Here is a 23,127-nt window from a genome sequence, read left to right as displayed (position 1 = left end):
GGGGGTTCAGGTACTGGTGTTCCAGTCCTTCTCAACCCCCTCTTCTCCTGTAAGGTTGTGGTGCATCTGAGGACCCCTTGCATTTACAGGAAGTTCTAAGGTCTGAGTTCTTAAGTTCTAATGCAAGAAGAACTGCAAGGGGGGTGTGAGAACAGGTGACTTAAAGGTGGCTTCCGGGGGCCCGAGCGATAGCACAGTGGAGAGGGCATTTGCCTTGCATGCAGCCAACCTGGGTTTGATCCTCGGCATCCCATATGGTTCCCTGAGCACCACCAGGAGTCATTCCTGAGTACAGAACCAGGAGTAAGCCTTCAGCATCGCAGGGTGTGACCCAAAAAGCCTCCCCCCACCCCCCCCCCCAAAAAAAGGTGACCTCCAGTGCCTATGGGCAGGCAACAATGGAAAGCCAGCCCCTGTGAAAGACCATTGTGTTGCTGTGTGCAAGCTGGGGGTTCTCAGAGCAGCAGGGAGCAGAGACCAGGGGAAGGACTCGCAGCTCTGCCCCGTCAGGATGGCTCGAGGATGCAGCATGCGACAGAGGGGCAGAAGCACCACACTGCCTGGCAGCGTTTGGGCAGACAGGATGCCGCCTCTGGGGGCAAGGAGTGATCGCTGCCTTCGGTGGCTCTCCCCTGACCGGGACACCTGAAAATGCCCGATTTGGGGGTACAGGATCCATCCTGTCCATCCTTGGTTCTGTTTGATCACGCAAAGGGGACTTGAGATTGCTAATCAGCTGCCCAGCATCTGACTCTCGTTTTCACACATTGTTGTAGCAAGACTGACTTGTTCACTGGTGCTGTATTTAGGATGAAAACTTACTGGGGCCGGACAGAGAGAGAGGGAACAGTGGGGAGGGCATTTGCCTTGAACACAGCCGACCAGGGTTCGATCCCCAGCATCCCACATGACCTCCCTGAGCACTGCCAGGAGTAATTCCTGACTGCAGAGCCAAGGGTAACCTCTGACCATTGTCAGGAGTGCCCTCCCCCCAAATTAAAAGTAGAATAAAACATATTGTCGATTTCTTTTTAAAATAGGGGTCATGCCCAGGGAATAGCAGGGCACCACTTGGCAGTGCTCAGAGGGTTCTGTGGTTGCCAAGGCTCACACTCAGGCTGAGCAAGGCTGGGCACATCCTCTGTCGATGGTGCCACACCTCCGCCTCCCCCCCCCACCTCCCCTGCAAACTGGGATTTATTTTCATTCATCTCCTATGCAACCTCAGCGCTATGCACCCCTCTTTAAACTGATAGCATGAGGTGAGTAGATGGCTTGCCTGGTGCATGGCTTGCCTGGGTTTGATCCCCAGGACTGCAGAAAAGAAAAGAAGTCGGGGCCAGAGTGATAGTACAGCAGGTAGGGTGTTTGCCTTGCACGGGGCCAACCTGGGTTCAATCCCCGGCATCCCATATGGTCCCCTGAGCACTGCCAAGGGTAATTCCTGAGTGTAGAGCCAGGAGTAACCCCTGAGCACTGTTTGGTGTGACCTAAAAAGCAGAAAGAAAGAAAGAAAGAAAGAAAGAAAGAACAGAAGTAAAAGAAAAAAAGACAGACATTTCGGAAAGATTCTCTTGTTCTTAAATACCACCTTTGATGTATCTCAGGCTGGAGAGATGGTACAGCGGGGAGGGTGCTTGCTTGCAGTCGATCCTGGCTCCGTCCCCCGCGTCCCATGTGGTCCCCTGAGCACAATCAAGAATAATTCCTGAGTGAACCCAGGTCGTCCATGTGTAAGGCAAGATGCCCTCCCCACTGTACTATGACTCCAGCCCCGACTACAGCCTTTAAATTTCTCTGTGTTACCTGAAGGATCTGGTATTTGGGTTGAGTTTTTATTTTTTTTTGGGGGGGGGGGGGGCGCTACACATGTAGAGGAAAATTCCATTTTGCGCAAATGATTGTGTTTCCACTAATCCAGCCGCATCGAAGAATTATGGCGGACCATGACTGATTCCAAGGGGAACGAAGATGACCAGGAGCGATACTCTCAGTTAGGTAAGACTCCTGCTGGCTGTGCCTCTGGCATGTCTTCCTGGCCCGTTTCTTGTGGCCACGGCGGCGGCCTTGTCCTCCTGCCGTCAGAAGGCCCGTGGGTCCTCAGGCTTGAGCCGTCCCTGTTTTCCAGATGATGCCGGCGGCGGTGGCAGGGATGCCCAGAAGGAAGGGCTGTTCCGGCACTTCTACCAGGTGCTTCAGAGAGATCGCGAACAGAAGAGACCCTCAGACTGCATCGTGGTCTCCATTTTCCAAGAGCAGAGGTAGGCTGGGTTTGCTGAGCACGCGGGTCAAAGGGTGCACATGCCGTGATGGGCCGGGTCTCTGGCTCCCAAGAGTGAGACTGCGGGCATTGTGCAGGCAGCGCTCGGGACGGTTCCACCTGTCCCGGCTGTTTGTTTGGCTTTTCTGTTATCTTTACGGTCATACAAAACAGGCAGCCAGGTGTCTCCCAATCAGAAAACACGGCAGGCACCCTTCAGGGTAGGGGCCCACCCATTCCTGGCCTCCCCCTCCCCCCACCCGTGCACTGCAGACAGGCCTGTTGTTGTGGGGTACTGCATGTGATGTGGGGAGCAGCGTCCTCATTGATGGGGGACAAGAGAAGCGTGTGTTGCTTCCCTGAACTGCACTACGTGTGCTTGGCCAAGGTCTGTGTATTCCACAGTCTGGTCGTGCCCGGCCAGAGGCTTGCCCTGTTGAGCAGCGTATCCCGTCATGTGCCCAGTGCTCACTGCGGCCAGGGATGTGAGACGTGATGGGAGGGGGAGGGGGAGGGGGGCGGGAGGGGTTCTGGGTGGTGTGGGGCATCCATGTTTGGCCGGGGGCAAGCACACTGCTTCTGGGCTAGGTCGTGAGTGATTCAGCAAAGCCCAAGGCACAGATAACTCCGGATTCCTGAGCGGGAGGCTACGGGTGCCCAGCAGAGAACTGACCGCCAAGGCAGCACGGGCTTTGTTTTTTCTCTGAAGATCTGAAAATCTTAACAGTGATGGAGATTTTGTTGGAGGTGCTCAGGGCCGCACCCCATGGTGCTCTTGGCTTGCTTCTGGCTTTGTGCTCAAGGAGCGCTCCTGGTGGGGCTGGGGGCGGGGCGGGACTCAGGTGAGGTGTCAGTCAGGTTGAACTGGGATCAGCTGTGGGCAAGGCAAGTGCCTTAATCCCTATACTACTTGATGGAGATTTTCAGCTCCTCTGTAGCAACCTACTTTGTTTGTACATGGCGTCTTGACTGCAAAAGCGGTGGAAGCATCAGTCTAGCCAGCTGTCATTTGGAGTGTATTTGGATCGGTCCTTGGCTGACAGCATATTGTTCAAGCACCACAGAGAAAGAGAGAGAGGGGAGCCCATCACTCTCTCCTGTCCTTTCTCCCTCCTTCCCTTCCTTCTCTTCTTTCCCTCCCTCCCTTCCTTCCCTCCCTCCTTTTCTTTCTTCCCTCCCTCCTTCCTTCCCTTCCTCTTCCCCCCCCACCCCTTTTCCCTCCCCCTCAAACGGGCAGGGCAAGTGCTGAGCTACTAAGCTACTTTCCAAGCTAGAACACTTCCTTTTACCTAAGAAAATTCGGGAGTTTCTCTGGAATAATTGCAAGGCAACCTTTCGTGCCCTGGTTTAATTTCATAAATTAATTTTATAAATTGGGGAGGGGGGTGGGCTGCGATCCTGACAGTGCCTGAGAGCCACTGGGACCGTGTGGGGGTGGGGGTGGGGGGAGAGAAGGGCTTTTAGTGCTTTCTGAGATTTCAGATCAGAGCCTCGCGCCTGCCAGGTGGGTGCTCTAGCCCTGGGACCACAGTTCCCCGATCCTGCCGTCATTTCAGCCCATTTGGAATCCAGAGGCTTCAGCGTCTCAGGATGCTCTGCACCTTTGCTGGGGGAGCGGGGGGGATAGCCGTTGCCTGGAACTACTGTTTGCAGCCCAGCCCTCCTCTCTTCTCTCCTGTAGCGTCTCGTGCTCCTTTCTGGGCCTTGCCTGACTCTGCTGCCCCGCCAAGGGCTGTGGACTGCTGGAGAGCAATTTTCCTCTCCGTTCCATCTGGAGTGGGGCTGAGAAGCTGTTCCTCCTGCGTTCTGGAGCCTCAGCTGGGCTCAGCCCCAGGGATGGGGACCCCGGGAGGTACAACTCAGACAGGCCTCTGCCGTGGGGGCCAGGGATGTGGCTGACCTATGACCTGTTGGCACTTCAGTGCTGGAAGGATTCGTAGGGATGATTTGGTTGACTCACTCATTCTCTGAATGAGCCTCTGAAATGGGAATGAATTACCAGCGCGAGCCGCACCCAGGTAGGGTGAATGGGGTGGGCGACCTACTGGTATGGCGGTGTCACTCTGGATAGGTGCTGTGTCGTGTTTTGCTCAGCGCCCTGTCTTTATTTGTGGAAGTCATCCGCGGTCTCTGCCGTTGCCAGGAAAGTGTTCTAGCTACTGCCATCGTCGTTCTTCATCCACAACATGCGGGCTTTTTTTTTCTTTTCTTTTCTTTTTTTTTTTTTTTTTTTTGCTTTTTGGGTCACACCCGGCGATGCTCAGGGCTTACTACTGGCTCTGCACTCAGGAATTACTCCTGGCGGTGCTCAGGGAACCATATGGGATATTGGGAATTGAAACCTGGATCGGCCACGTGCAAGGCAAACGCCCTACCCACTGTGCTATCGCTCCAGCCCCCACACGTGGGCTTTGCATGGCCGCATGCTCCCTGTCGAGCTTGGTGCCCGGCGAGGGTCCACGGGAGTCATCCTGAGTGTCGGGATTTGTGCTGCAGGAGTCTCGGGATGCTGGAGAGGCCGCCCCGCCCCGGGCACGGGGACCAGCCGGGGACCAGGAGGAGGCTGGGGAAGGGTCCCAGGAAGCGAGTTCAGTCGTGCTCGGGGATCATGGGATCTGAGGGGAGAATTGCTAAGGGTTCAGCAAACAGAATGGCAGGGACGGCCCAGCTGGAAGGACTTTGGAGCGAGCCCAGAAATCACAAGAAGGTATAAATTTGGAACAAGAAACCGATGCTTGATGCTCAGTGAGGTACCAAAACTTCAGAGAGATGCTGCCGCCATCTTGCCATCTTGAGTCACGAGGTTGAGGAAGTTTGAGTGCCAAGCCAGGCCCCTGTGGCAAGGGTGAGAAGGTCTGGGGACCCCCTGCACCACTCAATGAGCTGCACCACAGTGCCAGACCCAGCCTGGTCAGCCTGGTAATACTGGGTGTTGGGCCTGGGCTCATGACGCTGCTAGGGAGCCTCTGTGCTCCCCACTTTCCATTCCCCCCAAAGCTCCCCCAAACTCCTGGCACTGTCTGGCTCATTTACCTGCACAGAATTGAAATATAGTATATCAGGGTCAGAAAGACAGTCCAGCAAGTTGGGTGTTCACCACGCATGCGACTGACCTGGATTCCAACCCCGCATCCCTATCTGGTGGTGCCCCAACTCAGGAGTGATTCCTGAGTACAGCCAGAGCCAGGAGTAACCCTTGAGCCGATTGAAATAAATATGGTGTATCTGTACCCCTCACTTAAATTCATGGCACCCATGTGTCTGCGAAAACAGCTGCTAGGTGCTGGAGGTTTTTCTTCTGTTGTTTGAAGACGGCATGTCTTCACGGCAAGTGACCTCCCGTTTTCCTGTGTGTGTGTGTGTGTGTGTGTGTGTGTGTGTGTGTGTGTTTGAAGGGAATACGCCACAGCCGTCGGCCACCGGTTGCAGGATCACGGCCTCGTGGTGGAAATGATCCACCTCACCTCCGAGTCCGGGCTCACCCGTGCGCTCCAGGAAGTGAGGGAGGACGGGTCCCCGTTCTGCATTCTCGTTGAGCGGTCGAATGTAAAACTCTCCTCTTGCACCGTGATTCTGCTGCACGAGTCTATCAAAAGTAAGTTCCCGATGACGCGTGGGCACTTGTCACTTCAGACACCCGCCTGGGGCCAGGCTGCCGCTGCGAGGCGGGAGGGGACCACGCACACCTACCTCACTTTTTTTTTTTTATTGTTCTTTCTTGCCAGCTTGACTTTCTCTTTCTCTCTCCCTTCTGTTTTGTTCTGGAGCTCATGACCGTGCCCCCCAAATGAGCCTTTACTCCCTTCTTTACAGTGCACAGACTTTGGCAGATGCATCTGGCCTGTCTCCCCCCACCCCCATCCCCCGACACACACACACACACACACACACACACACACACACAGGTTAAGCGCTACCCGGGGCTAGTCTTTCCTTCTAGCCTTTTCGGGGAATGTGTTCTGAGGGGGTGCGGGGGGCCCCTGACTGAGAGGCTCTCTCTTTGCCCGCAGTCCATCGCCACATGCCGCTGGAGGACGCCCTGGCGCTGGTGGGCAGAGAGTACCAGCGCTTCCTCACGCAACGGGAGCAGCGGGAACGTGCCAGCATCGCGCTCCGCGCCGGCGACCTGGTGGACGACTTCCTGGCCCGGGAGGGCCTGAGCAGCCACACCGTCCCGCTGGGCATCCGGCACCTCCTCTTCCTGCTGACCGAGGGGAAGCATCTGCACCGGAATGAGCTGGACCTGCTCATCGACTACCTGAAGACCAGGAGAGGTCAGCTGGAAGGTATTTGTCTCTGTCCGTTTGCCTGCCCCCCCCACTGGGACCCCCTGAAAATCCCATTTCTGCAACCCCCTGGAAGAGCAAAGGCTCAGAATCTCTCCGTTTTATTTTGGGGCCATACCCAGTGATGCTCAGGGCTGACTCTTGGCTCTGTGCTCAGGGATCGCTCCTGCCAGGGCTGAGGTGGGGGACCATGTGGGGTGCTGGTTATCGGACCCCTGTCAGCCGTGTTACAGGAAAGTGCCATCCCTGCTGCACTATTGCTCTAGCCCCTCAGAGTACCTCGTAGCGCTGACAAACGCTCTCACAATGACAGCACATGGAGGCCTCTGGTCTGAGTGTGCTGCACACAGCCACCTTGGCAGGTCAGAGCGTTGCTCCCGAGCCATGGGTTTTTGGAGCATGGAAATAGGGCGAGCGTAGAGGGAGTAGTTCCATCCGCTGCCAGGTGTTGGCATTGCTTTGGTCAGGGCCCGGGCAGCCCTCCCCCATCCAGGGCTGGCGACGTGGGAGACGCTCCTTGGAATCCTCACCCCGTTGCAAGCCTGGCGAGTTGGTGTTTGGACCCAGAGATGTGTCACTGTTCGGCACTCTGTGCCACCCAGCAGTGTGTGGTGCTGGCATCAGTGTGGCCTCACTCCTGTGCCTCTCCCTTTGAGCCACCGCCTCGGCTCCCCCTGTCAGTTTCTCTTTTGGTGCCAGACTCTCTTTTGGTACATATATATTTTTTGCTTTGTGGGTCACACCCAGTGATGCTCAGGGGTTACTCCTGGTTCTGCACTCAGGAATCACTCCTGGCAGTGCTTGGGGGCCCATATACATATGGGATGGTGGGTATTGAAACGGGTCGGCCGTGTGCAAGGCAAACACCTTACCCGTTGTGCTATTGCTTCAGCCCTTCTCTCTCTCTCTCTCTCTCTCTCTCTCTCTCTCTCTCTCTCTGCTTCTTTCCTTCCTGTCTTTCTTCCTCCCTCCCTCCCTTCCTTCCTTCCTCTTTTTGGTTCATACCTGGCAATGCACAGGGATTACTCCTGGTGCTGCACTCAGGAATTACTCCTGGCGGTCCTCAGGGGACCATATGGGATGCTGGGAATCGGACCTGGCTCGGCCGTGTGCAAGGTACATGCCCTCCCCGCTGTGCTATCACTCCAGCCCTAGTTCATTTTACTGATTCTGTTTCTGGTAGTTGATTATTTAGCTAGTTCTTTACTGGTAGGACAGGGGCCTACCAGGTACTGCCCAGGTCTCTGGGACCCCCCCCAGTGACACTCAGATCCGCTGGGCCTGACAGCTAAGTTTTCCAGCCAGCCCTGCCCTGCAGTGCTGGAGGCCACCGGAGCTGCATCCGCACCCGCGGGTGCTCCGGGATGTCCACTGGACTCCCACCCTGGGTCACATGCCAGGGCCTGCATCCCCCCTCTGCACGATCTTCCCAGCCCCCGTAGTTTTTCCCCAAGACTTGGGATGGGAGTGTCTGTGTGTGGGAGTGGTCCATTGAGCTCTGGCCTCTGAAAAGTCACTTTTTTAAGGAGGCTTGCTTATAATTAGAAAAGGTAAAGGTAAAGGCCCTCCCGTTGATCTTCGATTTGCTCGAGCAGGCCCAGTAACGTCTCCATTGGGGACTTTGTTGTTACTGTGTTTGGCATATTCAATACTCTCGGTAGCTTGCCGGGCTCTCCGAGAGGGGCGGAGGAATCGAACTCAGGTCGGCCATGTTGGCCGCTTGTAAGGCGAACGCCCTACCGCTGTGCTATCGCTCCAGCCCGATCTCGTCTGATAATTAGAAAATTCTTTGAAATCTTCAAAATTGAGTACTTCCTCCATGTTTACCCATACACTTAAAAGTAGTCTTTTATTTTTTCATTTTGGGTCACACCTGGCCATGCACAGGGGTTTCTCCTGGCTCATGCACACAGGAATTACTCCTGGTGGTGCTCCAGGGACCATATGGGATGCTGGGAATTAAACCCGGGTTGGCCGCATGCAAGGCAAACGCCCTACCCGCTGTGCTATGGCTCCACCCCCTTAAAGTAGTCCTTAACTTGTGTCAGAGATAGTGCAGGCATTAAGGCGCTTGCCTTGCGTGCCGCTGACCCCAGTTCAGGTTTCTGGCATCTCCTGAGGTTCTCTGAGCACCGCCTGGGGTAGAGCCCGATGCGGCTCTGACCCCTAGAAATAGCGAAGAATTAAGGCACTTCCTTGCCTTGAATGTGGCCAGTCCCAGTGTGATCCGTGGCACCACACGGTCCCCTGAGCAGCACTGGAGCCAGCCCTGAGCATCACGAATCCCTCTGAATATGGGGGAAGGGGACAACAGAAAGAGGGAGGGGGAGAGGAAGGAGGCTTTTATTTCTTTGCTTGCAGGCTAAAGGAAACAATTCCTTTCCCTCGGAGGAAAAGGCCGCAGATGTTGGAGGACCGTGTTAAATACCCGGGAAGCCGTTGTTTGCCCCCAGGAGACAGTGGGGTGCTTGCCTTGCCTGCGTGGGGTCCTGGCTCTTTCCCCAAGCAGTGCGGGTGGCTGGCGGGCACTGCAGGGCCTGGGTATGGTCGTCTCCAACCTGCCTAGCCTCCCCTCGCCCCACCCCCACAAATGAACCAACGTGGAGATTGTTTCTGGGCGTTTGTGTTGTGCTCTCAGGAGGGGGAACCCACAGGCTCCCTCAGCCGGGACAGCCCGGGTGGACTCTGGAGGTTCACTGCCCGCCACGTCTCTCCCACAGGCCCCGAGACCCCCAGTCCTCTGGCCAGCAGCGACGCCGCCTCCTTTGCAGGCCGGAGCACCCCGTCCGAGGGCAAGCCGCCGCCCCTGCTGCCCACCCCGGGCCAGTGCTCCTACCCAGGCCCGCTGCCCTCCTTCCGCCTGGGCGAGCGGCCGGGAGGAGGGTCTGCGGCGTCCACAGGTCAGTGCGGCCTGGGAGAGACGGCCTGGAAGAGCGGGGGAATGGGGAAGGGAAGGGGGACAGCAGAGAGAAAGCGGGGGACACAGTGGGGAGAGGGGGGACAGCCTGGGGAGAGCTCGGCCCCATGAATGCAGTTCCCCCAAAGAAGGCTGCAGGGCTCAGTGGGCCCGAGCACCTGCTCTGTGTGTCTGACCCCCTGGACCTTGAGACCCCCCTCCCCAGCCCTGAGCTGGGGTCAGCGCCCCCCCCACCCCCAATCCATCCCCCACCATAGAAAATGGTTTTAAAAATCTCTAATTGAACCCCTCCAAAACAATCGCCAGGCTGGATTTGGTCCCTAGCCTCAGACTCCTGGATTGGACCGTTGAGGCACTGTCTGGGTTCACTGGGAAATTGGGAGACCCCCCTACCCACCACCCCACCCCTGCAGAGCAGAGGCAGGAGGTGTGAACACATGCTCAGCCCTGGGGGTGGGGGGTACGTCTTCCTGTTTATAGTTCCGTCTCTGTTCTCTGCAGGACTGGCCAACCCCAAAGGTCCGTTTCCCCCACCCCTGCTGCTGGTGGCCCCCTGCAAGAGGCCTGCTCCTTTGGGGGGTCTCCCGCCTAAGCCCGCCAAGCGCCCCATGCTCGGGGAGAAACCAGGCCTTTTAGCACCACCGCCAGGTAAGCCGCCAGGTGTGCTGTTGAGCCAGCCACCGGGTGTGTGCTGAGGAGGCAGACTTCCTTGGGGTGGGGGCAGCAGGCAAGGACTCCAGCCATCGGGGACCGACAGGACCGTGGACAGATCTCAGTTCATGTCCGTGACGGGGGCCGCAGTGGCTGGCCTGTGTGGGTCCTATCTCTTGCTGTGAGCAGCGCACTTCTGAGCCGGCCGGCATATTCAGCAGCCTGGCCATGGGGGGGGGGGGGGGAAGGAAGTGAGCTGTGGGGGGCCTGTGGAAATCTACCATGTCTCCATCTTCTCCCCCACCCCTCGCTGCTGTCTTTTGAAGCTGCATATCCCACATCCCTGCCATAAACAGGTCTCATTCTCCGTTGCTGGAAAATCAGTGACCATGTGAAAAACAGGAGGCACAGCAGGCAGGGTGTTTGTTTTGCACACGTCGACCCAGGTTCGAGCACTGGCATCTGGTATGGTCCACCTGAGCACCGGCAGGAGTGATTCCTGAGTGCAGAGCCGGGAGTAATCCCTGAGCACTTTTTTTTTTGGCTTTTTGGGTCACACCCAGCGATGTTCATGCACTCAGGAATTACTCCTGGCAGTGTTCAGGGGACCATATGGGATGCTGGGAATTGAACCTGGGTTAAGCGCACGCAAGGCAAACGCCCTACCCGCTGTGCTATTGCTCCAGCCTCACCCCTGAGCATTGTTGAGTATGACCCACTCCACCCCCTCCCCCCAAAAAAGGGGCACAAAAGCCATGTCCCTGGGTTTTGCTGTGTGTGACTCGGTCTCCCTTTGTGAAGAGCGACAGCACGGTGTGGAGGGCAGTCCCTGGGCCCCTGATCGGCGGAAGCTGCCCTAGGCTCTGCAGATGGCTTTGGAGAAACCTCTAGGCTGGTGCGTGTGGTTTGGTCACATCCCAGCACAGCCGACTCTGCTCAGGGCTGCATCTCGGTTTCTTGTTTGGCTCAGGGTGGGAACATCTCCCATCCCCTGCCACCCTCTGGGCCTGGCAGGAGGGCAGGGTGGGATCTGATTAGGCTTCCAATCAGGGAGCCCCACGGCCCTGGGCCATATCCCCTTCTGCCCCGCTCCGCCTCCTCTGAGGCCGCCCTCCCGCTACAGGCGGGGAAGGGGAGACGGTTCCAGTGGCCACCAGCCTGGCCCTAACACCCCAGGCATGAGGACTCCAACTCAGGTCTGTTAAATGGGCCAAGAGCCGAGGTCGCATCCCAGAGTGGGGTGTTGGTGCCCAGCAGGCGTCCTGCCAACTTCAGTTCTCACTGTTCCTGGGTCCTTCTTGGTCAGCTCGAGTTCTGTGCTGAGATTTGGGGAGGGAAGGAGGGAAGAAGGAAGGGAAGGAGGTAGAGAGAGGAGGAGAGAGGGAGAGAGTGTGTGTGGTGGTTGAGGGGTTTGATTTTTCGGCCATACCCTGGGGTGCTCAGGGCTTCCTCCTAGCTCTGTTGGGGGGGGGGGGGTCGGGGTCACTCCCTGGCGGGGCTCAGGAGCACCTAAGAGCAGATGAGGAATCAAATGCCGCTTGGCCATGTGCCGAGCAAGCGCCTTCCGCCCGCCTGTTCTCCTGTCAAGATCTGGGACTGGAACGTGAGATTTCAGGACCCGCCTTCTTGCCCACGTCTCCTGCGCCTGGCGCTGTTCGCCATTTTGAGTTTCGTCCTGGCTTTCGGTGACGCCGGTGTCCTTGAGGCCGGTCCTGCCATGGTGGGCCGCATCCCTTGGGGTAGCCCAGGGGTTCCACAGTGCAAATGACGTGAATGGGGGCTGGGGGAGCAGCCATTGGGGTGGAGTGGTCCCAGGAAGGACACACGACAGGGGTCCTGGTCAGGACAAGAATGCACCTTTGCGCCAGGGAGGGAGACAGAAGGACCCGGGGCCAGTGCCCCTTCTCCCTGGCTCATTCCCCGGGACCCTGCCCAACACACGCGGGTGGGGGGGGGGGGCTTTATTTGAACCCAAGAGACCTTGTTTCGCCCCTGTGGCGGCCTCTAGTGATTTCAGGACCTGTCAGTCCTGAGTTCAAGGACTGGTCGTCGGTGAAACCTTTAAAAAGCCGAGAGCCCTCCGTGCAGGGCTCCACATTGCCGTGTTCCCTCCTAGTCTCCACGTCTCACACGGGGCCCCTTGGTCCCTTCCCCAGATCCGCCCGCCAGGGGATATACCCCCCCCCCCCCCCCGCCTGGCCAGACACATCCCAGCCGGCCCCCCCATCCCCACCTGCTCCACGCCCAAGGCTGCTCCCTAAGCTGTCACACTCTCACTGTGAGGTGACACAGCTTTAAGGTGGTTGGGACTGGCACGGCAGGGATAGGGCCTTACACACAGCCCACTTGGGTTTCGATCCCCAGCACCCTGATGGTTCGCCCAACCGCCGACCCCACCAGGATTGAATCATTCCTGGGAAATTTGACTCCTGAGCCAGGAGTCAGCCCTGAACACTGCCAGGTGTGACCCAACAGACAAAACCAACAAACAAAACCAAAGAAAACACATCAGTCCTGACCTGGGTTCAATTTCCCGCACCCTGTGTGGTTCCGTCCCTCTATTCCCTCAAGCACCTCCAGGACGGATCCCTGAGCACAGAGCCAGGAGTCAGTCCTGAGCACCAACAGGTGTGGTTGACAAAAAAACCAAAACCAAAACAAAAACACCCATCAGTCCTAGCTCATCCAGCCACACCCGTCACCACCAGCCAGCATTCCCCTGTGTCCCCCGGTTCTGGTTCTTCAGTGTCAGGGTGAGAAACGTGGGTCTGGGGTCATGCCCCCAAGGCTGCCCTGTGGACATCACGAACCTGGGCTGCCACGGGGGAGACGCGCCAGAAACCCCCAGTGGTCGAGAGGGGTGGGGAGTGGGGTGTTGGCTGCACACCCCGCACCCTGCACACACCCCATCAGGGGAGGGCTGGCATTGTGGTGGCTCCTCGACTCCAGGAACGTGCACAGAACCGTCTCCCAGCGGGCAGGGGCGGGAGATTGACCCTCTTCCTCCTCTTTGCAGCGCTTTTGCAGTCGGTGCTGCCCAAGTGGCCCGGGCAGCCCATGTCTTTGCTGAACTAAGGAGTCGCCACCGAGCCAGACCACGCTTGTTCCCACCCCTCCAACCCCCGTGTGCTGGCTCCCCACCCCCACTCCCTCGTCTCGGGCCCAGGGGGGCCCCTTCTGTCAGATCCACGAGCCCAGGGAACCCTCCGGGCGTGTGGAGAGTCTTGCGGCCTGACCACAGTCGACGTCATGGTTGGCCCTTGGATCTCCAAGTTGTTCGAGTCTCTGTTTGTTAAAACCCAATAAAAACTAGCTTTTATGTACTGGTTGTCCCTTTTCATAGTCTACTTTCACTTTGGAATAGCTTGGGATCCGCAGCCGCCCCCTTGTCCAGCGCCCCCTCGCGGTTCCCTTGTGCGTGTCCGTGGCCATGGCATGTGCCCAGGCCATGGGCACTCGATCGGTGACACTGACGACCACATGACTCTGGTTCCTGTTGCAGGAGCCTGGCCCGGCACCAAATCACTTTTAGCTTCTAGCTTTCATGTTCACTACATTTTTTTTTTCATTTTTTTTATTGAATCACCTTGAGAGCAGTTACAAAGCTTTTGGGTTTAAGTCTCGGTCATACAATGAAACACCCGTACCTTCACCAGTGCCCATTCTCCACCCCCAACAACCCCAGTCTACCCCCATCCCACACCCTCCCCCTACCTGTGGGGCAGATGATTTTCACATTACTCTCTCTCTACTTTTGTCTCATTCATTCAATATTTTGACACCAGACCCACCATTATTGTTTGGGATTTTACCCCAACACTCAGATCTGCTGAAAAAGGCAATAGTAGACAATTTGTTTTCTATTGCTGGTTGAGAATAATATATGATATCACGTAGCTGCAGTAGTGGCCACGTGATTTTGGAATTCTGAAATTTTAACAATTAAATCTGGAGGGATTTCGGCCAAAACCTGCTGGGTTCCGAGATTTGTTCCTGAATCTCTTTCATCATGGCATTAAGCAGTTTGATCAGGAGCCAGAGAGGCCATTCATGGGTGGCGATTCGAGGTTTCATTGGGGTGGGGAAGAAAGGCCGGCTCCACCCTCATCCCGTAAGGCCCCTTGTATCTCGTTACTGTGGGCTCAAACTTGACTGTTCAGTGGCCTTTGGAGGATGGTGGTCACCAGGCTGCCAGGAGGAACAGGCCAAGGCACAAAACCTATTCCCACCTGGGGTGGCCCAGCGCTGGTAACCTACTGCAGGGACTAGACGCATTTCTGCCAAAAGCCGCTGGGTTTCTAGATTTGTTTTTGAGTCTCTGGGATCATGGCCATTAAATGTCTTGATCAGGAGCCGGAGAGGTTGATGGTACGTTTTTTTTTTTTAAATGATGAACTATCTGGAGAATTTGAATAGTATATGAACAAGTGAACATCCATGTATAGTACATGTTGATGAAACTGTTGTTCGCATCCTGTCATGTTTTAGAAAAGAGCGTGTAGCCGCAAGTACATTTTTTCCCCCTCAAATGTGAGAAGCAGGGGCTGGAGCAGTGGCACAGCAGGTAGGGCGTTTGCCTTGCACAGAGCCAACATTGCCGATATAGGTTCGATTCCCAGCATCCCCTATGGTCCCCCGAGCACCACCAGGAGTGATTCCTGAGTGCATGAGCCAGGAGTAACCCCTGGGCATCGCCGGGTATGACCCAAAAAGCAAAAAAAAAAAAAAAAAAGAGAAGCAAATTGCTTCATTTTATTATTTTATTTTTTTCATTTTGTCTTTTTGGGTGTGTGTGTGTTTAGATGATGCTGGGGTTACTTCTGGCTCTGAGTTACCAGGAATCACTCAGGAATTAACTGTGTCAGCCGCATGCCAGGCGAGCGCCTTAGCTGATGTCCTGTCGCTCCAGCCCCTCTTTTGGTTTGGGGACCAGGTCCAGCTGTGTCCAGACGGTCCTGGCGATGCTCGGGAGCAGGACCCGGCCTTCCACATGCAGAGTCTGTGCCCAGCCCCCTGAGTTCCACTCCGGTCTGCCCTTGCTCTGTGGACACGTGAGCTTTTCCGTTCTAAGATTGGAGGCCTTGTCCTGTGGCTGTTACCACATCTGAAAAACTAACGGCATTTCTGTAAGAACTTGAGTGCATCTTGTCCCAAGATTTGAATTTTCCTCATTGGCCCAAGAATGTGCTTGTGGCCTTGTTTTTTATGATGATGATGATGATGAGATGATGATTAGTGGGCTGGAGCGATAGCATAGCGGTAGGGCATTTGCCTTGCGTGTGGCCAGTCTGGCCAAGCCGGGTTCGATTCCTCCACCCCTCTCGGAGAGCCCGGCAAGCTACCGAGAGTATCTTGCCTGCACGGCAGAACCTGGCAAGCTACCTGTGATATATTGGATATGCCAAACACAGTAACAAGTCTCATGATGGAGACGTTACTGGGCCCGCTTGAGCAAATTGATGAACAACAGGCAGACAGTGCATAATCCAGTGCATTTTTTTTTTTATTAGTGAAACACCATGAGGTACAGTTGTAGATTTACAAATTTTTGTGCTTGGATTTCGGTCATACCATGATCAAATACCCATCCCTCCACCAGTGCCCATTTTCCACCACCAGGATAATATCCATCCCCCCATCCCCCCCGCCACTGTGGCAGGGCATTCCCTTTTGTTCTCTCTCTCCTTTTGGGTGTTGTGATCAGCAAAAGAGGCATTGAGTGGCAAACATGTTCAGTCCAGTCTACTTTCAACCTGCATCTCCCCTCCTGGGAGGATCCTCCAAACACCCTCCATTTGGTGTTCCCTTTTCTATCTGAACTGTCCTTTCCCCTAGAATACCCGGCTGGCCTCTAAGCTATGGAGTAATCCTCCAATCCAGTGCATTATTATTGTTATTATTAATATTATTTTGCTTTTTGGGTCACACCTGGCGATGCACAGGGGTTACTCTTGGCTCTGCACTCAGGAGTTACTCCTGGCGGTACTCAGGGGACCATATGGGATGCTGGGAATTGTGCAAGGCAAACGCCCTACCTGCTGTGCTATCTCTCCAGCCCCTATTATTATTATTTTTTAATTTTATCCTTAACTGATGGGAGTTCCGTGACTCACAGCACTGTCATTGGGGGCTTCCCACCTACAGCACCACACCCATCACCCACACCCTCACCTACCATGGCCCTGTTTGAAAGCAGGCTTGATGTCAAGGGCTGTGCAGCGTCTCTGGTTGTTTCTGTGTCCTTGGCTTCTTTACTCCAGCACAGTCTCCTTGCCTTCTCTCCTCCCCAGAGATTCTCACTTTTTAAGTGGAGGCCACTGGGGCTGGGCAGCATGAAAACAGAGCCCTTTATTATTACTTTTTGTTTTAATTGAATCACCGTAAGATACAGTTACAAGCTTTCATGTTTGAGTTTCAGTCATGCAATGATCAAACACCCATCCCTTCACCAGTGCACATTCTCCACCACCAATGTCCCCAGTATCCCCCTTTCTAACCCTCCCCCTGTCTCCATAGCAGACAATTCCCTCCATACTCTCTCCGTTGGGTCATTACGGTTTGCAATACAGATACTGAGAGGCCATCGCGTTTGGTCCTTTATCTACTTTCAGCACACATCTCCCATCTTGAGCGATCCGTCCAAACATCATTGACTTAGCGATCCCTTCTCTATCCCATCTGCCATCTCCCCCAGTTCATGAGACAGGAGAAGCGCCGGCCCTTTGCGCGGTCTCCACCCCTTCCTATGTTTTCCTGGAGTTGGGAGTGGTGTGAGTCCAAAGATCCCTCCTTTCTGTCGGGCAGGAGGTCCTGGTAGGGATTTGGGAGTTGTATGGGTCTCCCCTCCACTAGCCCACCAACCCCCACGGGGGCTGTTGTAAAATTGCTGTGATCCTCTGTGGATTTAAATTTGTGGTTGTCCCGGTGAGTCCTGGGAGCAAGTGGGGATGCGCAGCCGGAGGGCAGTGGCAGATCTAGTGTCATGAGAAAGCCCGTGTGGCCGGACACTGGCCTGGCCACCCACCCGCACTCCCGGGAGTTCCATATGGGTACACCCACACACGTGGCTGGGGACAGCCGCCTGGGACTCTGCCTGTCCGCTGGCGGGAAGGGTCTGTCCAGTCTGGACTCGGTGATTTCCCTGGTGGCCACAGAGGACGCGTGTTGGCTTCTCATCGTCTGTCTATCAAGGGAAGACGCATCAGACTGCTTTGGGCCACACGCTTGTGTGTTCCTTCCTAGGGCAGACGCTGGGGGTACGGACAGGCAGGAGCCGGGTGGGATGGATGTCCCCGAGGAACGTGTCTGCAGCATTGCGCCTGCTACTGGGCACACACCTGTCCTTGACCGCTCCTTCTGCTGTCCTGGGAGGCAGATACAATGTTCTCCCAGCACTCAGCCGTCCCTCCTGTGTCTTGCTGTCATTTGTCCCCCTGTGCCTTTGTCTCTTCCCAACTCTCAACAGGAGGATCCAGAGCAAATAGTGCAGCAGGTAAGGTGTTTGTCCTGCACACATGGCCGACCCAGGTTCAATCCCCAACACTCCATCTGATCCCCAGTGCCTGTCGGGAGTCAGCCCTGGACACCGCTGGGTATGGCCCCTAACTCCTCCCCCATCACCAAAAAAAAAAAAAGGACCAACTTTCCAAAGGAAAGCTCACTATTTGTTTTTTTTTTCCCTTTTCGAGTCTCACCCATTGATGCTCAGGAGTTACTCCTGGCTCTGCGCTCAGAAATTACTCCTGGCGGTGCTTGGGAGACCATATGGTATGCCGGGGATTGAACCCAGGTTGGCCGTGTGCAAGGCAAACACCCTACCCACTGTTCTATCGCTCCAGCCCCTTGTTTGCTTTTTCAGTTGGTCTCAAGGTCACTCAGACCCTCCGCAGTGTGGTGGTGGTAGCTGATGCATGGGCTGCCCTGGGTGAGGTGAAGCTGTGCGGGCAGCCATGTACCAGGCTGCGCCTCTCACCCAGCTCTGAGCTTGCAGGCCTGGCTGCGGGCCCGCTGGGTCCTGGGTGTTCCGGGGAGTGGAGCCCTCCCTGTTGGGGCAGATGTGCAGCTTCCTCAAGACAGTGGGAGTTATTGGATGAATCACTGGCGTCTACGCTAGGAAGACTATTATTTACAGTTAACTGAATAATGCAGTAGAACAAGATTAGAACAGTAACTTGTGTTAAGATTTTGAAATAATTTGTATGGGTTTTTTTTTGTTTTTTTGTTTTTGTTTTTGTTTTTTTGCTTTTTGGGTCACACCCGGCAATGCTCAGGGGTTACTCCTGTCTCATGCACTCAGGAATTACTCCTGGCGGTGCTCGGGGGACCATATGGGATGCTGGGAATCGAACCCGGGTCGGCCATGTTGGCTGCGTGCAAGGCAAACGTTCTACCCGCTGTGCTATTGCTCCAGCCCCTGTATGTTTTTTTTTTTAAGCTCATCTTTTTTGGGGGGAGAAGGGGACATTGGCTCATTTCCTCTTTTATTTATTGGGTTTTTATTGCTTGTGGGACCACACCCAGCAATGCTGAGAGACTAGTCCTTACTCTACCTCAGGAATCACTCCTGGCAGGTTTGGGGAACCATTTGGGGATCTCAGGGCTTGAACCTGAGTCAGCCACATGCAAGGTACATGCCTTATGCAGTGTACTATTTTTTTAGTCCTTCATTTACTCTTTTTTTTTTTTAAACAGTATTAAAAAAGCTGGGCTGGAGAAATAATACAGCGGGTAGGGTGCTTGTCTTGCATGCGGCCAATGCATGCTTGATTCCCGGCATCACATAAGGTCCCCCAAGCTCACCAGCAGTGATTCTTGAGCGCAGAGCCAGGAGTATCCCCTGAGCACTGTTGGCTATGCCTCCCCCCCTCAAAAAAAGAGGTAGAGTGGGAGAATGGAATATGAAAACACTGGTGGTAAGGTTGGTGATGGAACAATGTATGTCAACCTAACTATAAATAATTTTGTAATTCATGGTGATTTATCAAAATAAAATTTTGAGAAGAAAAAAATTTTAAAAATTAAAATAAAAAATATTGTTAAGAATAGATGGAGCAGGCCATCTTTGAAACGTTCAGAATAAGAGAAGGAACACATGGAGGGTGCGGGATCCCGGAGGAAAAGAAAAAAGAAAAAACAGGTTCCAAAAAGAGCCGAGAGCACCGGGAAGTTCCAGATGGAGTAGGCGCCGCATCCCGCCTCCCCCAGATGGAACCCTGGTGACCAGAAGCCTCTACAAACACAGCTCGAGTAGGCGGGAACGAGGACTTTTTCTCAAATCTGCCGGACTACACCTCCCAGGTAACCTCTGATCCCGGAAGTCATGCCCACAGCCCGCCCCCCAGCGCCATCTTTGAAACGTTCAGAATAAGAGAAGGAACACATGGAGGGTGCGGGATCCCGGAGGAAAAGAAAAAAGAAAAAACAGGTTCCAAAAAGAGCCGAGAGCACCGGGAAGTTCCAGATGGAGTAGGCGCCGCATCCCGCCTCCCCCAGATGGAACCCTGGTGACCAGAAGCCTCTACAAACACAGCTCGAGTAGGCGGGAACGAGGACTTTTTCTCAAGACCGCGCGGCCGCTTACGCGGCCGCGCGACATCTCTTTATATACAAAGTGATCAATGAGAAGTAAACCACCCAATCTTTCTCCCTGAAAATCAGAGTTAAGTGTGGAGCATGGCCACAGCCCCAGAAACACAAGGACTTAATGCAGAAACCAGCAGCTTAGAGCAGAAAAGTGAACGGACGATGCGTTAACCCAGGCCATCATTTCTGCCCAGAGGGGAAAAGGGTGTTGCCCCATTCGCCCTCTCTTCTCTGGAAAGAAGGATGGCGGCCGCATGGGAGCCTTGTGGACAGCAGGTATGAGCCGGGGGTGTGGGGGCGACTAAAACCTCATGGGAAGGGGGGCGTTCCGGTCCGTCCTTCACGCCCTACCGAGGTCACCAGTTGCCCCCCACGAACGGCTCTCCAGCACGGCCACAGCCCCAGAAGCACAAGGGCTTAATGCAGAACCCAGCAGCTTGGAGCAGAAAAGTGAAAGGACTATATGTTAATCCAGGCAATCATTTCTGCCCAGAGGGGAAAGGGTGTTGCTCCCTTCCGCCCTCCTCCCTCTGGAAAGAAAGATGGCGGCCACATGGGGGCCTTGTGGACAGCAGAGATGAGCCGGGGGTGTGGGGGCGACTAAAACCTCATGGGAAGAGGGGCGTTCTGGTCCGTCCTTCACGCCCTACCGAGGTCACCAGTTGCCCCCCCGCGAGCGGCTCTCCAGCACGGCCACGGCCCCAGAAGCACAAGGACTTAATGCAGAACCCAGCAGCTTGGAGCAGAAAAGTGAACGGACTCTGCATTGATCCAGGCCATCAAGTCTGCCGGAGGGGAAAGGGTGTTGCCCCATTCGCCCTCTCCTCTTTGGAAAGAAAGATGGCGGCCACATGGGAGCCTTGTGGACAGCAGGTATGAGCCGGGAGTGTGGGGGCGACTAAAACCTCATGGGAAGGGGGGCGTTTCGGTCCGCCCTTCACGCCCTACCGAGGCCACCGGTTGCCCCCCGCGAGCGGCTCTCCAGCACGGCCAGGACTCCAGAACACAGAAACCAATTTCTTAACTATCTGACTTTCAGTAGAAATACTTCCAGGGTCAATAGGTAAAAGAGCAGAAATCCAAAACCAACATTTGGTTCTTGAACCCAGCCGTGGAGAGCGGATCACTTCGCAATGCTTTTTCAGCGTGTCTGATTTGGGGGGGGGGGGTAAGCTCTAGATAATGGTGGTGAATCTTTTATTGAAGCGGTGAATCTGGTCAGGGCGGATGGAGTGTTGACTGGAATTCATCTGCTTCACGGGGACGGGGAGGGGTGGGGGGTGGGGTTTTATTGGGGTTCTTCATGGTGGAGGATGGGTGTTGGTAAGGGGAAATGTGTTTGGTGTTTGCATGACTGGGACATAAACCTGAAGGCTTTGTGGCCTTTCCCACGGTGATTCAATGAATGAGTGAATGAAAAAAAAAGGAGAAAAAAAAAAAAAAAAAGAATAGATGGAGCAATAGCACAGCGTGTAAAACTTGCACGCAGCCGACCCAGATTCGATTCTCAGCATCCCATATGGTCCCCTAAGCACCTTCAGGACTAATTCCTGAGTGCATGATCCAGGAGTAACCCCTGAACATCGTCAGGTGTGACCCAAAAAGCAAAAAAAAAAAAAATAGATGATATAGTGGAAGGCTCAGTGGGAAAAGCATTGGGGCAGAGATGGCACTTGCCGTGCGTGGAGCTGGTCCGGGTTTCATCCCTGGCAGCCTGTACGGTCCCAGCCCTGTCTGGAGAGATCTCTCCACAGAGGGCCAGTAGTAATCCCTGAGCACAGCCAGGTGTGGCCCCCAAAAATCCCCCTCCCCAAATAAAAAGCTTTTGCCTTGAAGGCGTGAGAATTTGAGTCTGATCTTCGTCGTCCCCTCTGTATGCCCTGTGTAATAATCCAGGAGGCGCTGTGTTGGGAGCCCCTCACCACAGCAGAGCCCTCCAGGTCAGCTTGCGCTGCAGCTTCAAGCGTGGGACCCACGAGGTGTGTGAGCACTGTGTGAGCACCACATCGATCACGCCCCATACCACAGCACAGTGCATGTGACCCCCAGTCATCACTGCAGCAAAACAGGAAAGGAAGGGGGTGGGCGTAGTTCAAAGGACCAGGAGAGGAGCCAAGGCCATAGAAAAGCGGGGAGCACGTTTGCCTTGCGTGTGGCCGACCTGAGTTCTGATCAGCTGGGTGGTGATCCTCAGCATCCCATTAATCCCTCCAGCACCAACAGAACTAATTCCTGAGTACAGAGCTGGAAGTAACCCTTGAGCGCCCCCAGGTGTGACCCCAAAATCCACAAAAATGAAAAAAGGACCAGGAGAGACCTCAGAGGGCCGGCACAGGAGCTCTGTGTGCTGGAGGCCCGTCTCCATCCCTGGCCCCGCATGGTCCCCAAGCACTGCACTGGATGTCGTTGTCCCAAAAGATTAACAGAAGAGTTGTTACTCTGTGAAAAAAAAAGAGATGAATCGGATCCACGATGCATTGCTGAAGAGAAACAGGTGAACATCGAACAGCAGCTCCTCACATCGTTTCTTGGCATAATGAAGAAAGCGCCTAGTGTCTCTCCCACACGTGGGTGTGCAGACACTTCCGAACAGTTCATACCATCATCCAGTATAGCTGAGTGACTGCAAGTTTGTTGCTGCCACGTAACAGCTGCAGATTATTCAGGTGCCTTAGTATGTTTCATTAGATCCTTACTGGTGAACTTTTTTTTTTCTCCACAATTAGCTGGTTTTGATTTTTTTTTTTTTTTTGGCCTTTTTGGGTCATACCCAGCAATGCTCAGGGGTAACTCCTGACTCGGGAATTACTCCTGGTGGTGCTCGGGGGAGCATATGGGATGCCGAGGATCGAGCCCTGCTTAGTGCCTGCTGTACTATCAGCTCCACCCCCACAAAGCTGGTTTTGATTGGGTTTCAGTCTTTTTTTTTTTTTTTTTTTTTTTGCCTTTTGCCTTTTGGGTCACACCCAGCGATGCACAGGAGTTACTCCTGGTTCATGCACTCAGGAATTACTCCTGACGGTGCTCAGGGAACCATATGGGATGCTGGGAATCGAACCTAGGTCGGCTGCGTGCAAGGCAAACGCCCTACCTGCTTTGCTATTGCTCCAGCCCCGGGTTTCAGTCTTACAACGATCCAACACCCATCCCTCCACCCCGTGTCCATTTCCCACCACCAGTGACCCCATTTTTCCTCCTGCCACCCTTCCCACTTCTACCTCTATGGCAGGCACTTTTCTTCTGGTGAACTTTTATTTATTTTTTAATCCTAATCTTTTTGTCCCTAGAGAGAGTTTACTTTAAGTTTGCTTTGCATTTCTGATTAAGAGCAACGCATTTTAGAGCCAGTTCTTCAAAATTCGTCATTGCGGTGTAATAAAACTGGGTTTCTGCTATTAGACAGAAGGCCCATGTTGTGAATTTTATGAATG

The 23,127-nt window shown here is 54.7% G+C and overlaps 1 protein-coding gene and 1 long non-coding RNA gene across 4 annotated transcripts in view; both read left to right on the top strand.

Annotated features, from left to right (window-relative positions):
- LOC130044397 (uncharacterized) overlaps window positions 1-1,998 on the top strand; it is a 49,157-nt gene extending 47,159 nt beyond the window's left edge. For all 3 annotated transcript variants that reach the window (XR_008795391.1, XR_008795392.1, XR_008795390.1), the window contains exon 5: window positions 1,922-1,998. This is a non-coding gene — a long non-coding RNA (uncharacterized LOC130044397). The remainder of the gene's footprint in view (window positions 1-1,921) is intronic.
- Window positions 1,999-2,141: 143 nt separating this feature from the next.
- Window positions 2,142-13,249, top strand: LOC130044393 (nuclear receptor coactivator 5-like). Its single transcript, XM_056137120.1, has 6 exons — window positions 2,142-2,261; window positions 5,656-5,855; window positions 6,271-6,546; window positions 9,267-9,446; window positions 9,965-10,111; window positions 13,131-13,249. The coding sequence occupies exons 2-6, from the start codon at window positions 5,711-5,713 to the stop codon at window positions 13,187-13,189; spliced, it is 807 nt and encodes a 268-aa protein (XP_055993095.1). The 5' UTR covers window positions 2,142-2,261; window positions 5,656-5,710; the 3' UTR covers window positions 13,190-13,249.
- The last annotated feature ends 9,878 nt before the right edge of the window (window positions 13,250-23,127 follow it).

This window comes from Sorex fumeus, unplaced genomic scaffold (assembly GCF_029834395.1).
Source record: "Sorex fumeus unplaced genomic scaffold, SorFum_2.1 ptg000122l, whole genome shotgun sequence".
NCBI lineage: Eukaryota > Metazoa > Chordata > Mammalia > Eulipotyphla > Soricidae > Sorex > Sorex fumeus.
The sequence above is the reverse complement of the archived record's forward strand: the minus strand, read 5'-3'. Positions and strand labels throughout refer to the sequence as shown.

Bases quoted from the DNA above. Each gene is read 5' to 3' on its own strand.
- LOC130044393 (XM_056137120.1), top strand. From the start codon at position 5,711: ATGATCCACCTCACCTCCGAGTCCGGGCTCACCCGTGCGCTCCAGGAA. The intron at 5,856-6,270 runs GTAAGTTCCCGA...CTTTGCCCGCAG, and splicing joins GCTGCACGAGTCTATCAAAA to TCCATCGCCACATGCCGCTG. The intron at 6,547-9,266 runs GTATTTGTCTCT...TCTCTCCCACAG, and splicing joins CAGGAGAGGTCAGCTGGAAG to GCCCCGAGACCCCCAGTCCT.